This window comes from Podarcis vaucheri, assembly GCF_965113315.1.
Source record: "Podarcis vaucheri genome assembly, chromosome: 2".
Taxonomy (NCBI): domain Eukaryota; kingdom Metazoa; phylum Chordata; class Lepidosauria; order Squamata; family Lacertidae; genus Podarcis; species Podarcis vaucheri.
Genome location: NC_138760.1, coordinates 106947006 through 106962466, shown reverse-complemented (window position 1 = coordinate 106962466; position 15461 = coordinate 106947006). Strand labels below are relative to the sequence as shown.

The 15461-nt window shown below is 43.3% G+C and overlaps 1 protein-coding gene across 2 annotated transcripts in view; it reads left to right on the top strand.

Moving 5' to 3' along the window:
• Positions 1-15461, top strand: part of SYNPR (synaptoporin) — a 160645-nt gene that overhangs the window by 123295 nt on the left and 21889 nt on the right. For both annotated transcript variants that reach the window (XM_082210619.1, XM_082210620.1), the window contains one exon: positions 10379-10503. In XM_082210619.1, the coding sequence (XP_082066745.1) occupies positions 10379-10503 (125 nt within the window). The remainder of the gene's footprint in view (positions 1-10378; positions 10504-15461) is intronic.

Here is a 15461-nt window from a genome sequence, read left to right as displayed (position 1 = left end):
CTATGCACAGGAGGGGAGGGTCTTTTTTTGTTTGGGTCATGTTTGTGTGGTGTAGTGGTTAAGAGCGATAGACTCGTAATCTGGTGAACCGGGTTCGCTTCCCCGCTCCTCCACATGCAGCTGCTGGGTGACCTTGGGCCAGTCACATTTTCTGAAGTCTCTCAGCCCCACTCACCTCTCAGATTGTTTGTTGTGGGGGAGGAAGGGAAAGGAGAATGTTAGCTGCTTTGAGACTCCTTCGGGTAGTGATAAAGCGGGGTATCAAATCCAAACTCTTCTTCTTCATCATCTGGTTGACCTCTGTGAGAGCAGGAGGCTGCCATAGATGGGCCACTGACCTCATCCAAAAGGTTCTTATGTTCTTAAGAAGATAACTTTGAAATAGAAGCTTTGAGCAACAGGTGGCCCATGTAAATAAGGGCAATTTCCACAACCTCCTCAAAATCTGAATATTGGCCTATGCCCCTCAATAATGTTTCTAGTGCAAGTGCAGGAAAATCTTGGTTTCCCAAAGGGAAACACCTCACCAGATGGTAAAAGTGTTCTTGGACTGTACCGCTGTACAGTCTGATGCAGACTGAATGATCCTGCCTGAGTATTCAGTCATATAGGCCTGGTTCACACATTACAATAAGCCAAACCACAGGTTACCGTGACTGCACAACCTGTATGTACGGTGTGGGTCTGTCCCACTCTGGCTAATGGTAGGGCTGGTCCTGACATCTTGGATTCTTTTGGGCAATCTTCCACAGTGGTGTTTCATGGTGGTTGCGGAGTTCAGGAGTGGCAGAGAGAAAATGCATTACCTGGATCCAGTCCCAACTAGAAAATGTATGTTTTGGCCTCGGCGTTGCAGATTGCCAATGAGCCAAGCGTCAAAAATGTCACTGGGCTCATGATTGAATCTGTGCACAAGCATGTTGGACCATATTAGATGGTTGTGTATATGTATATCTGGGTGGATGGATTTATGGATGGATAGATAGATAGATAGATAGATAGATAGATAGATAGATAGATGATAGATAGATAGATAGATAGATGATAGATAGATAGATAGATAGATAGATAGATAGATAGATAGATGATAGATAGATGATAGATAGATAGATAGATAGATAGATGATAGATAGATAGATGATAGATAGATGATAGATAGATGATAGATAGATAGATAGATAGATAGATAGATAGATAGATAGATAGATAGATAGATAGATAGATATAGATAGATAGATAGATAGATGATAGATAGATAGATAGATGATAGATAGATAGATAGATAGATAGATAGATAGATGATAGATAGATAGATAGATAGATAGATAGATAGATAGATAGATAGATGATAGAGATATAGATAGATAGATGATAGATGATAGATAGATAGATAGATAGATAGATAGATGATAGATAGATAGATAGATAGATAGATAGATAGATGATAGATAGATAGATAGATAGATAGATAGATGTAGAAAAAGCCCAGTTTATTTAGGCTGATCACTCTTGCTAAAAAGGAGAGGGGAAACCAGTTTTGAAGCACCTTGTTAAATGGAGCTGCCTCCATTTTCCTTTTGGTGTTGTTGTTGTAAAAAAATCACAATAATCAGAACTTCATCAAGATACTACGCAGTGTGAATTAGATTGAATGCTGACCTGCTGTGGCAAATGCTGAAAGTCGAATGGCTGAAAGCCAATAATTTCATCACACTACATAAGTACTCCATTGACTTGCTCTCCTGAAGCACTTTTGATGTCAGCTGGAGGCAGGTAGATTATGATTCCATGCCGGGGTCTAACATTTCACAACCTTTCCTCTGCTTATAAACTGAAATACTTTTGAGGAGCATAGTGTTGGTGCTAAACAAGATTCCCTGTACTTCATTCAGTGCCTTTTAAGTCAACAAAAGGCAGAACTTAAATGCAGCAGATATGTTCTTATATTGGGGGGGGGGGAGGATGAAATCACCATATAAATATACAGCCATAGAACAAAAAGATGCTATATATCTATAGCAAATGTGGAATCCTTTCTGCAATGCATTTTCTCCAGGTTTCTTGGACCCCAAGTTAACAGTCAGTTGCTGGCCACTCTCAGTAGCATCCTCCCTTAAATGATCAAATAGCCTTTTTAAAATAATAATAATGAACCATAGCAGGTTTCCAAAGGATAGTTTTGCAATGCTGCAGTAGTGATACAGTACAGTTTGCATGCAAAATGTTTTTGATTAAATCTCTTGTATTTCCAAACAGTACTTGGGAAAGATTCCTATCTGGAAGGCCACTGCCAGTCAGTAAATAATGTTGAACAGGACCAGGGGTTACCAATGTTTTTGTAAACCAGAGAAACTGCTGTGGACACTAGACACCACAATCTCTTACTCTATTGGCTACAATAGAATGCTTCTTCAGTAGAATGTGACTCTTGAGCTAGATGGATCAATAATATTGGTTGATATAATGCATCTTCTTAGGTGCTTTCATTGTCTGATCCCAACATCACATGGGCAGCAGTGGTGGCTGTGTTCCATCCTTTGGTCACTATACCAGGCAGTGGTGGGAAATGGGGTGGGGGTGGGGATACCCAAGCACAGTGTTTATAGTGTGCACCATCCTGACCTAATGAGGGCAGGTTAGAGGCGCTGCCTTACCTCTTCTAAAAATGGTTGCAGGACATGTGAAGAGTCAGATCCTGTGTCCACATGCGCTGATGGCTCGCAATTCATCCAGTGCCTTTTGAGTCAACAAACACAGAACTTAAATGCAGCAGATACGTCCTAATACTTTTTGTTTTGCAGGGTGTGTGTGTGTGTGTGAGAGAGAGAGAGAGAGAGCGAGAGAGAGAGAGAGCTATATAAATATATGGTATTGTCCGATTGTTGGCATTTGAGAGACAATGGAGTGCACCTCTGGGGATGAAGTCAAACCACTGCGTTAGCAGCACCAAAGTGACCTCCCTGGGGCGCAAGCCTGGGCAGTGTGTATGGACGTCCTGGACTGCCCAGATGGCAAGACCCCCTTCTTGGCCTCACTGATGTGGTCCAAAGGAAAGCAGAGCAATGAGTTTGGCACCAGCTTGGCTGCAGGAGTTGCCAGAAGGAGGCATGCAAAATGCCATCCAACCACCTTAGGGACTCTGAATTTGTGTAGGGTTCACTCCTTAGTCTTACGTTCCCAGGTTGACAAGCCCAACCTGCCCCTCACTTCCCTCTACAGCTCGTGCAGAAACTGCCTTCTTGACTGTTGGACCCACCATTAATCTCATTTGCTCGATCTGCCAGAGCCTATCTTCACATGTGGCAGAAGTCCCTGATTCACCAAGGGCTTGACACCTGGTTTAGCCAGCCAGTCAAAGCCATTTCCCAAAGTGTGGTTGCCGTCACGTGTTGACAGTTTCTAGGCACCATGGGTGAGAGCTGGGTGCAGGGCAGGGACCAAAGGTAAACAAACTACCCCAGGAAGAGCACACCATGTCCCCCACCAGAAGTACTACCCCCCAACACCCTATACACCCCACACTATCCTATACTGGCTATTTATTTATGACCACAGTGTTTTTTCCAGATTCTAAACACCACTGAAAGTTTCCCACACAAGATTGGGAAAATGAGGAACTGAGAGAAACCGGGTTGACAGATATGCCCAGCTTTACTTGGAGAGGATGTTGAACGTGGGCAAGAGAAGGCTGATGCCCCGCCACTGTGCCTCTGCTCCCCTATGCCCACCTGTGTTCTTCTAATCAACTTCTACTTAAGCTGTTTTAGCCACTGCTCACATAAGCTGAGCTATTGCCCATTTCACAAAGGTGGCTTTCTATTTCCTCACCTGGTGGGCATTGCCAGTGGTCATCTGAGAGCACAGATGAACCTCAGACCCAAGTAGAAGCCAAATAAGAAAAATACTCTGCCCTATTCAGCATGAAATGGAGGCAAATCCCTCTCCCTGATGCTGATCTTCTTCCCTGCCACAGTGTGAGAAATTGTAATTCTCTCAACTCTCCCAAAATGTACTGGTTGCAGACTTGCTACTGGTGAGTGGCTTTGCCTTAACAAGCCGTATCTCCTGACAGGTGACCTATTGCCGGAATGACAAGATGTCCTTTAAAGCAGCACACTGGAAGTGCAAAACTCTTTTACATTTGTTATCTAGCTAATCCTCAAATGTCAACCTAGTTGTGTAGCTCAGCATTATCGTTAATGTAATTATTCGGTTGTATCCAGTTCTGTCCCTCCACTGAGTAGAAAAGGGAAGGTGATTATTATTTTTTGGAAATCCGTCCCTTTGTCCTGTAGCTCCTCTGCACCACCTTGCACACTATTTGAAAGGGTCCACCAAGCCTCTGGAGCAGATTTGGTGGGGGCATAAAGAAAGAAGAGGACTGCAAAGAGAAAGGATAATTAGAGGGGGAACTCCCCCCCCTCCGCCCGCCCTTATGTTTATGGAATACTCTCAGTGCAGGGTCAGTTCAGGGAAAGAACTGGATACAACCCATTATAGTGTGCTTGAAAGAATCCTTGCTCAGTGGAAGAATTGCGTATGTCACAATTCTTGCCATCCTTGTCATTTGCCTCATGCAGCAAAACCTCTCAGGTCAGCCCTGGACTCAAAAAGGTCTTTTCTTTTTTTATAATTTTTATATTAAGTTTTACACAACAAATTTAAATTCAAACACATCAATCACCTCTTCATTTAAGATTCCCTGAATTCTCTGACTTCCCTCCACCCTTCCATAGTTACCATTATCAATCCAATTTTCCATCTGCTTATCTTATTTCCTCTAAGCTGTTAAAAGAATATTGCCCATTTTTCAATTTTTTTTGTACATTACAAGCATTACTCAAATCCTGCCAAAGTTTTTAGTTGTTTACAGTGTTCTCTTAAGTACATTAAAAATCTTCCCCATTCCTTCTTAAAATTCTTCTCTTCCTGGTTTCCAGTCACTTTTGCCATTTTGCCATAGCCCACCATCTTCACCAGCCATTCCTCTGTGGTTGGAACTTTGTCTTCTTTCCATCTCTGGGCCAGTAGTATCCTCGCTGCTGTTATCACGTACATGAATAGTCTTTTCTGGTCTCTCGGAATCTCTGTACCTAAAATGCCTAACATTAAAAAACCTCTGTTTTTTTCACAAATGTTATTTTAAACATTTTTTTCCAACTCATTGTACATCATTTCCCAGAATGTTTTAGTTATCTTGCATGTCCACCACATATGGTAGAATGTGCCTTCTTTCTCCTTACATTTCCAGCAAAGATTAGGTAAAGGTAAAGGGACCCCTGACCATTAGGTCCAGTCGTGGACGACTCTGGGGTTACGGTGCTCATCTCGCTTTACTGGCCGAGGGAGCCAGCGTACAGCTTCCAGGTCATGTGGCCAGCATGACTAAGCCACTTTCGCCGAACCAGAGCAGCGCACAGAAACGCCGTTTACCTTCCTGCTGGAAGCACTTTGATGTGCTTTCGAACTGCTAGGTTGGCAGGAGCTGGGACCAAGCAACGGGAGCTCACCCCGTCGCGGGGATTCGAACCGCCGACCTTCTGATCAGCAAGCCCTAGGCTCTGTGCTTTAACCCACAGCGCCACCCACCTTTTCAACTATGACCACTAAGCAGGCATAGGCAAACTCCGGCCCTCCAGATGTTTGGGACTACAATTCCCATCATCCCTAGCTAACAGGGCCAGTGGTCAGGAATGATAGGAAGTGTAGTTTGCCTATGCCTAAGAGCCTAAATCCATCTGTGTGGAAAGTGGTGTCAAGCTGTGTATGCACCATAACTTTAAAGCACAAAGAATATTGGGAACTGTAGCTTATCTTTCACAGAGCTACAGTTCCCAGCACCCTTAACAAATTATAGTTCCCAGGATTCTTGCTGGGGAGGCAGAAATGTGCTTTACATGTGTGGTGTGTACGCAGCCTAAGAGACCCTGCGCATTTGCGGTACATTGAAGCCACTGGAATTAAAATGGGGCATTGGGGAGAGGGAATGTTGCTTCCAACAATGCTTTTCCAGGGCTCACCAAATATATTGTTTTCTCCCTTTGCCGCACAATTTGTAGCTGCACGATTAATACCAATTTACAATGCTGTTCCCTGTGCAACTCAATTAATTCCAAGGGGAGATCAGCTCTGAGTGTTTTGTTAGAGGAAATAATTGAGCCTCATTTACTTGTGAGAGGTCTATTGTTCATGACATAGTGGCAACAATTACAGATTCAGTGTAAATATATAACAACAAAATGCACACGGAGCCGCCTTGTCCCATTTTACCTGCCGGTATTTTTTCCCTGCCTGTCAGTTTGGCCCTACCTGGGCCTGGACAAATTGTTTCATTAACATTTTATTACATCTTGCTATTGTTGTTCAGAATATGTGAGCAGCTGAGAGACAGTTTGAACAGAACTGCCCAAAAAGATATTTTTTCATGAGCATTTATCCCTTCACATAGCCCATTTATAGTCAGTGAGTGGCCCTTCAGCCAATAACTGAAGCCTGTGCTGACCCAATAAATTTTGCTGCCTGAGGCAGTGAAGGAAATGGCTCCTCCTCCCTCAGTATCCAGGGCCGACCAAGTTCTTTTAACACCTGAGACAGAAAAATTCCACGACCTCCTCTTTCTGGAAGTAAAACAGAAAACAACAATAAGCTAAATAACCCAAATTGCTGCTCTTTCATGATGCTGAAAATCTGATGCATGAGGTACTCTGACTCATGGCAGGCTTGTATGGCCTTGTGGCCTTTTGCAGCCATTCTAGGCTAGAATATGGTGGTGGGTCTTTAAATGTTGCTGCTAAGCCATTGGGTGAACCCACAGAAAAATGAGTCACTTGGCACTGCTATAATGTCTAAAGGTCGTCTTAAAGTGTGGAAAGCAGCAGAACACATGCTTCAGACACAGAAGGTCCTGTACTCAACGTGGGCACCTCCAGCTAAGAGGGCCCAGGCAGCAGGTGATGGGGAAGACCTTTCTGGCTCTCAGACCCTGGGGAGCCACTGCCAGCAGTAGCAGCTGGTAGGGCAGCTCACCTGGCAGACAATATTGGGCTAGAGAAACACATAGCCTGACCTGGCACAAGGCAATTTTCCATATTAGCATAGCAAGCTGCCTTATGCTGAGTCAGTCTCCTGGCTCTCAAGAGTTTCAGACAGAGGACTAGGGCTGGGTAATATATCCATGTATGTATCATCCAAAACCAGTTTGAAGATCATATCATGATATTGGTTTCATAGTTTTTGACCTGGCGATATATTGTGGATCATGATGTGTGTGTGTGTGTGTGTGTGTGTGTGTGTGTTAGTTATGCAAAAGTCACAATGTGGGGAAAACTGTGAAACCAGCCAATGTTCCTCCTTATTTCAGACACTATGATACAGTAGATCAGTAGATCTTGATGTTTAGCTGGTGATATATCATGAAGCTGAAAACCAGATATCACCCAGCCCAACTGTTCACCTCTGCATAGTTCCAACTTTATTTCAGACATTGTGATATTGGTATATTGCGAAGTTTAGCTGGTGATATATTTTGATGTTGAAAACCAGATATTGGCCAGCTATTCCCCCAACCCTATCTGAAGATATCAGGGACTGAACCTGAGGACTTCTCCATGCAAGGGAGATTCTCTGCCACTGAGCTGAGAGCCCCTTCTGTGACAGGGGAGAATTTATGTGGCTGTGGATGCAGAACTAGAAAGCACTAATTCTTACGAGTTGGTTCAAAGGTGTGATATTGACTATGTTGTGCAAATGAAGCTTGCTTTTGTTCGCGTTTGTGCGCCTTAATCGTGAGTCTTTCTTTCTGGGTACCCCTCGTTCCTTTCAGCTGGAGTTGCCATGCCATGCTAGAATAAATTCCAAAAGGAGAACAATGAAACTAGAATTCAGCTGCCCGCAGTCCTAAGAGGTAAAAGCAGATAAGTGCTATTAATTGTGCTAAAAGCAGCCCAAGGACAAGGGGACACACCACATGTGAAGAACTGCAACAAAGGAATGTTAGAACAGATTTGTAGGGTGCTGTATGGAATGAGCTAGTTTTCTAGTGCTAGGTTTGCTTTGTGTTTGTAGACAGCATATGACATACAATATTTATAATGGCTCAAAGAAATAGACTTCGTCCTTGAGCTTTTGTTGGGCCCATCTTCACGAGGTAATAAAAGGAATGTGTCCTCCAAGAAGATTCAGTGAATTGATTCAAGTGTAGAAAGCTGCAATATGTTGTCTGGTTTCCAAATCTGCCTATTTAATAGGTTTAGTGCTACTTGTGTTTGTAAATTCAGTGCTTGCCTAATACATGGATAGTCAACATGGTGCCCTCCAAATGTTGGACTCCAACTCTCATCACTCTTGACAGGCTGGGGCTGATGGGAGTTGGAGTCCCACAAGACTGGGGGGAGAAACAGGGCCGGCCCACCCATGAGGCAAGGTGAAGCAACCACCTCAGGCAGCAGGTCTCCAAGGAATGCATCGCATGCTGCTGCTGCCATGGTGCATTGCACTCTTTACAGGCTGGCTGTGCCTCTTCCTCAGCAGCCCCCCACCAATGCTACCTCTACAGCGGCCTCTTGGCAAATAGGAGTCGCTGCTAATCTCTTCCCACCCTTGTTCCCACCAGTGTAGATCTTTATTCCCCACCCCCTGTTCCTGATGTCAATTTTCACTTACCCTTGTTCCCTGATGGGCAGGGCGCCATTTTGTGGAGAGGTGCCAAAATGTATTGGGCCAGCCCTTGGGGGAAAATCAGAGTTTCTGCATAAAATAAGCATCAGTACATATACCCAAGCAGCACATACTCTCAGCCAGGTGTCTCATCCTGCCCAGAAAATATTTAGCAATACGTTTGGCATCAGCTTGGCCACAGGAGTTACCAGAAGGAGGTGTACAAGGTGCCATCCAACCGTCTTAGGGACTCTACTCTGGATTTGCGTAGGGTTTACTCCTTAGCCTTTTCTTCTGAAGATATCCAGCAAGGCAGCGGAGGTTTAGGAACAGAGTTTATGTTCTCCTAGATGAGCTACCTTCCCAGATTGACAAGCCCCATCTGCCCCTCACTTCCCTCTACAACATGGGCAGAAACTGCCTTCTTGACTGTGTGACCCACTCTTGGTCTTGTCTGCTCAATCCGCCGGAGCCTGTCTTTGCATGCAGGGGAAGTCCCTAACTCATCAAGGGTTTGAGAGCCATTGGCTACCCTCACTTGGTTTAGCTGGCCAGTCAAAACTGCTCCTGGGTGTGGCATGCTGTGGCATGCTGACAACTTCTAGGAGTCACGGGTGAGAGATGAGTACAGAGTGGGGACCAAAGGTAGACAAACTATCCATTAGGATACCCTACACACTGTGGTTTGTATGAACTGGCTGTCAAATTCACTTTTGATTTGGAATGTCATTGTGTCTCTTTGCATTGATCTATATATACAGATATATAACTGCATGTAACATCTAATAATCCGAAATTACAATTTCAAGTTGTTCGAGGCAGTCTTGCGATGAATTGCTAGCGCTTGGAGCAGGAGGCATTTTCTTTAAGCGTGGCTCCTGATTAGGAATGTAAAAATCGATAACGTCTGAAGTATTTGTGAGAGGACTTCCTAAATATGGCTCATCATGCTGGAAAAAAATCAATGCAAAATGGGCATGTGGAGTCAGTGTGTCCGAAGAGGGGAGCATTAAGGAGGGTTAACCCATAGAAGCAGGCAGGAAGTAGTTACTAAGGATGAAGCCGGCAAAGGATAGGAAACGTCAGTGATGCTTTCGTTTGATGAAACTCTTGTTGGTTTCCTGTATGTTGGGTTTTTTTGTTTTGTTTTGTTTTTTGATTTTGTTAACTCCCAATGGTGCCCTCCCAATGTTTTGGGGGTCCAGCTTTCATTATTCCTGTCCATTGCCAATACATGTTGGACCTTACAATAGATGGAGTCCAATATTGCCTGGTGGGCACATGCTGGGTTGCTTTCTTCCAATAACTCATTTTTCTTCATTTGAGAGCATGCAACCCTTTGCTGCAATTCAAAACTACTGTCTCTCTGGGAGGACAAGTCACTGGCTTTTGATTTAACACTGGTATAGTATCCATATTAAAATGAAGAATATGCTACAAAAACCCATTAACTTCTGCTTATGGGGGGTTATTGTTTTTGCTTGTTATTATGCTATGCATTTTTGTGTTTTTATACAGTAAATCGTCCTGTGGTCTTTGGGTGAAGGGTGGTACACATATTTATTAAATAAGTAAAATACCTCTTTCCTCTTCCAGAGGACACCTATAATTGTACTGTCATAACTGCTATTCCACAAATGTTTTCACATGCTAAAATTGCATTGGTAGATGAGCTAAAATTACACACACACATCTATATGTATGTATGTATTTCCCCCCACAGCTTTTTGCAATCTTTGCATTTGCAACATGTGGCGGCTATTCTGGAGGACTGCGGCTCAGCGTGGACTGTGCAAACAAGACAGAGAGCGACCTCAGCATTGACATAGCCTTTGCCTATCCATTCAGGTAATCTATTGTAGTTCTTTGCCATTCACATGCAAAGGGGTAGCCATTGTCTACTGTGGTTCAGTGTAGTGCTTCCTGTAGATATTTGCAGATGACAAGCCATGCAAAGACTTAAGGTGATGTCACTTACTGGTGCATGTCAAGTTGCTTCTAAGCTGGAACCCTTTAGCACTGCTAAGGCTTTGCTTCCCCACAGTTAGCTGGAAGTGGAATTAAACTGAAGACTCCTCAGAAGCACTCAGATTAGCTCCAGCTGATACGTTTGCACCTCACTGACTTCCCTCTGACAGTAAGTGACTGAGGTCTACTTGATAAGAATCTAGGATAGTGGCTCTGCAATGCCTGGTGACCTGCCTCTGGAAGCATGTGATATTGTTGCACACCATCCCAATCTCTGAGTGGTGCAAGATTTCAGGGGTTCCCAGGGTTTGTGTTTCCTTTTGGGAATGAGGCACAACAGATACTGTGGTGTCTTTATGCCATTTGGTTTATTTACGTATATATGCAGCCCAGCCAGATGGGCGGGGTATAAATAATAAATTATTATTATTATTATTATTATTATTATTATTATTATTATTATTATTATTCAACCTGAGCCTACGATGGAGGGGGTTCACACCATCAACACCCCAAAAAGGTCTTGTTTCTCCCAAAGCCATAGCCTTGGATTCAAACAGAAATCAGACATTGCTCTCAAACTTTGCTCTGACTCTCTCTCCAGCTTGCTGCTTTACATCTAGGTCACACCACTGCCCCTTTTAACTCAATGCTTTGTCCATTTGTCTCTGAGTAGAGGGAGGGGCCTCACCTATTTAGGCCTATTTCCTTTGTTTTCTTAATGGCCCATCACCCAAGTGATTGCCTCAACACAAGAAGCCAGCCTGGTTTATATTTTGACACTTGCTGGATTCAGGGGTTAGAAGGATCTTGCATACAGCCTACTTCCAACCTCCCAAACTTATAATGCACTTATATGGCAGTGTTCTTCCCCATGGCCAAATTTTGACTATAACTTTTAGTCCTGTTCACAAGGCTAATGTTTAGGCACAGCATTGTTAATGAAAACTTTCTTTCTGGTAAACAACAACAACTACTACTACTACTCCTGTGATGGGATGGTTAGCTGCTTGTGCGTAAAATCGTGGTCCCTCAGAGTTTGTGCAACTCTGTGTGTGACAGAGCTCCTCAGACATGTCTGCCCTAGTCGCTTGCAGATTCCGACAGTGGTTGTTTTCGGAAGCGCTTCCAGCATAGAAGCTCCTTAACGGAAACACGTCTTCTGGACTCACGACGTGACAGCTTCCGGCGAGGAAAGGGTCTCCCTATGGGAGCTTCTGACACCTCCCCACTGTTCTCGCTGGACGTGTCCCGGAGCCCTCCCTCTTGCTCGCTTTCCCTCAGAGATCCTTCCCCTTCCCTGCTAGTTCCTGCTTTAGCTGCTGTGTCTCTCTCCGCATTCATGAGACCTTCCTCCAGAGACCCATCTCTCCCCCTGCTGGTCCCTGCTTTCGCTGCTGAGTCCCTCCCAGCCTCCATGAGCCCTCTCCCCACCTGTTCCTCCGATGGCAGTTCCCTGACAACTCCTAATGAGAAAGGTGTGAGAATAGTGATAAACAGACTCTCGATTTCCCCCCAATTTAATCATTTCTTTAAAAAAGAAACATTTAATTTTTATAGGAAAATAGTACTGTGCTGCTATTAAAAAGTGGGGGAAAGATTAGTTGATGGATGTGCTGAACTGGTTACTGGCCACAAAAATGGACTACATCAGAGTCAATAAACTGAAGCTCAATCCAGACAAGACTGTGATGTTTCTATTGGGTGGTTCTTCAGTGCCAGTGTGGTGTAGTGGTTAAGAGCGGTAGATTTGTTATCTGGGGAACCGGGTTCACATCTCCACTCCTCCACATGCAGCTGCTGGGTGACCTTGGGCTAGTCACACTTCTTTGAAGTCTCTCAGCCCCACTCACCTCACAGAGTGTTTGTTGTGGGGGAGGAAGGGAAAGGAGAATGTTAGCCACTTTGAGACTCCTTCGGGTAGTGATAAAGCGGGATATCAAATCCAAACTCTTCTTCTTCTTCTTCTTCTGACTGGACAAGTGGTGTAGACCCTTCTCTAGATGGGCTCACATTCGCTGTGGAAGAGCAGGTCTGTGGTTTGGGGGTGGGGTGGGGATCCCCCTAGATCCACTGTTGTCACTTGAGTACCTTCCACTAGCCTTGACTGGTGGCCCAGCTACAACCTTATCTGGATGATGATAACCTGTCTGCCATAACCTAGGCTCTGGTAACTTCAATATTATATTACAATATTATATTGCATTGTGGTTTTCACGGGTTTGCTTTTGAAGACAGGTGAGGTGAGCCAATCATATAACACCGAATCTGGCACAGGTGCATTGGCTGCCTGTATGCTTCTTTTAATCCATAAAGCTCTTTATGGCTCGGGGCCCCAGTATCTTTCAAAGCACCTCTCCCACTATGATCCTACCTGGACCCTTCGGTCTTCATCTGAAGCTCTCCTCCAGGTGCCTCTGACTTCTTTTGGTTGAAGTTCCCTGGCTGTAGAATGCTGTCCCCAGTGAGGTCCACTTGTTGCCATCATGAATGTCTTCCATGTACTAGGTTTAAACATATCTCTTCGCCCAGACATATGACAAATTATGACAAGTTGGCTGATGGCCTACTTGATGGAAAGTTTTTGCTGCTGAAGATTTTTGTCCTTTTCCCCTGCACTACGAAATGGTTTTCTTGACATATGTTGTTTTTGGTTTTGTGTCATTCCTGTTGGGCTCTTGACATTTTGTAGGAAGTGACTAACAAGTTAAATAGATAAATAATTCTCAGAATGTATGTATGCATTGACTAACAAATTGCCTTTTAAAAACATCAGCTCTCCAAAAGATTCAAATATGTCTTGGTTTCATAGCATCTGAGCTAAGCTGTCCTAGAAAGCCTTTTTTAGCCTAGTGATGTGTCTGATGTGTTTCATAAGCCAGTTTTGGGATGATAAACACCAATGGAAATGAGGGCAAGTGTCCAATGCCAGAAGTTAACAATGAAATATTTTTAAAACCCTGCTGTTAATAAGACATAACACATTCACAAGCAGATGCAATGCAAACAATAAATAAATATGGCTATCAGCCTTCCCCATCCCCCTTGCATCTAAACGGTCATGTCCTGAATCTATAAAAAGTCCCCAAACCTAAAAGTAGATTCACAGATATCTATTTCTTTCTATACAAATTCTATTCCAAGAAATGTTTTTAAAGACAGGAACACCATCTGTCTGTAAAATGGCTATTTCCATCAGACATCATTTGCTGTTTTGCTTTTGAGTTCCATTTATGCCTTTATTGATAGTAATGCTGTTCACTAAATGGATCTGAGCAGCTGGCAAACTCGTGAATTGTTGTTAATTTATGAGATATTTATGCCATACTTGTGCTCCACAGACTTGTACTGCCCTTTATTACAAATGTTAAATTTTCCCCCTTTTTGCTAACTTTGCTGTTCTGTACAATCTTTCATCTCTTGCTTCTTTTAGTATTCATGAAGCAGCTTTGGAAAATTGAGTTATGCAAATTTATAATTTGATTCTCTTCCAAACTTGTCACATTTTATGAGTGTTCTTCACAGAGGATGGCAGGGAGTTCCACAATAGAAATTGCGATTTAAGATGTTGGTTTATATATGTTATTAGTTTATAATAATAATATATAAGAAAGAAAGCTTGAAAGCCAGTGTTATTTGGCTCAGATCAGAAATACATAGCTTATTGAACAGAGGTATGCATGATACTTGCTAGTGCACTCCATCTTTATACTTACCCCTTCCTCCTTTTTTGATGAGCTGTGATTGAAGTCTTCCTCGGTTAATTAACCATAGTTTCCTGTGAAGTTTGAATCAGGAAACTGTGGTTATCAGCAGGGGCAGACATCTTTCACAATATGGTGCCCTGTGTGAGGCTAAAATTTGGAACCCCCAAATGGATCTTCTCAATTATGGATCTTCTTAATTTTGTTTCCCTTCAACTCGGCACCCTGTGAAGGGGAACCAGCCACACCACCCAAAATCTGGTGATGTTACCAGTACTGGAACAAGCCAGAATATTACTGAAGCCAATTTCAAATCATGTAAGAGCCAAGGCTTATTCTCATCGCCATAGTTCTCCAGTTCAGATGTTCTCAGAACTATGGTTAATCAACCCAGGAAGTCTTCAAAAAGAGCACAATGAGAAGGTGGGGAAAGGTAGCATGAGGCTGGGGCATGCGAGTGAAAGACTGCCCCACTACTCTTTTTTTTTTTAAGGTTTCTCTTAAACCTACAGTCTGGCACTCCTGTTGCCATGAGGAGATGCGAGGTTGTGTTTTCTTCAGTATTGTCCATCCTTCATGCTGCCTTGCTTCCGTTGAAATTGCAATACATGCCAGATATAAGGTTGCCCTGTTTGAAGGAAACTTGTAATAGATCTGTTCAAAATTGGGCTAACTGTTGTGATTAAGTATGGATTCCTGGTGCCCATAGCTGCAAAATACTGAATTAAAAAAAGTTAAAGTTAACCTCAAACTGTTGCAATTCTCACAGTTTTATTATTCTGTTAAATCTGATTGTGGTCTCTCTGCCCCCCTCCCCCATCCTCTGTTTCTGCAATGATTCACTGCTTTGAGATTTCAAATTATGCCCACAGCATTATTCAAGGGGAGAGATGCAGGAATACCTATAAATGGTTGTTTATTCAATTGTGTCCAGAAAGAGGAAGGAGGCCTATTATATTGCTCCCTGGATAGTTCCCCTGGGGAAAGATTTTTGAAAGAGAGTCTTGAGACAGGTTTGTTTGTTTTTAACAGTGAGGCGAAAAACTGTTTCTTATTGCTTGACTAGGATAAATATATTGTATAAAAGGTTTTTATGTTTGCTCTAGGTTCCCAACAGATCACAGTGCCCTGGAG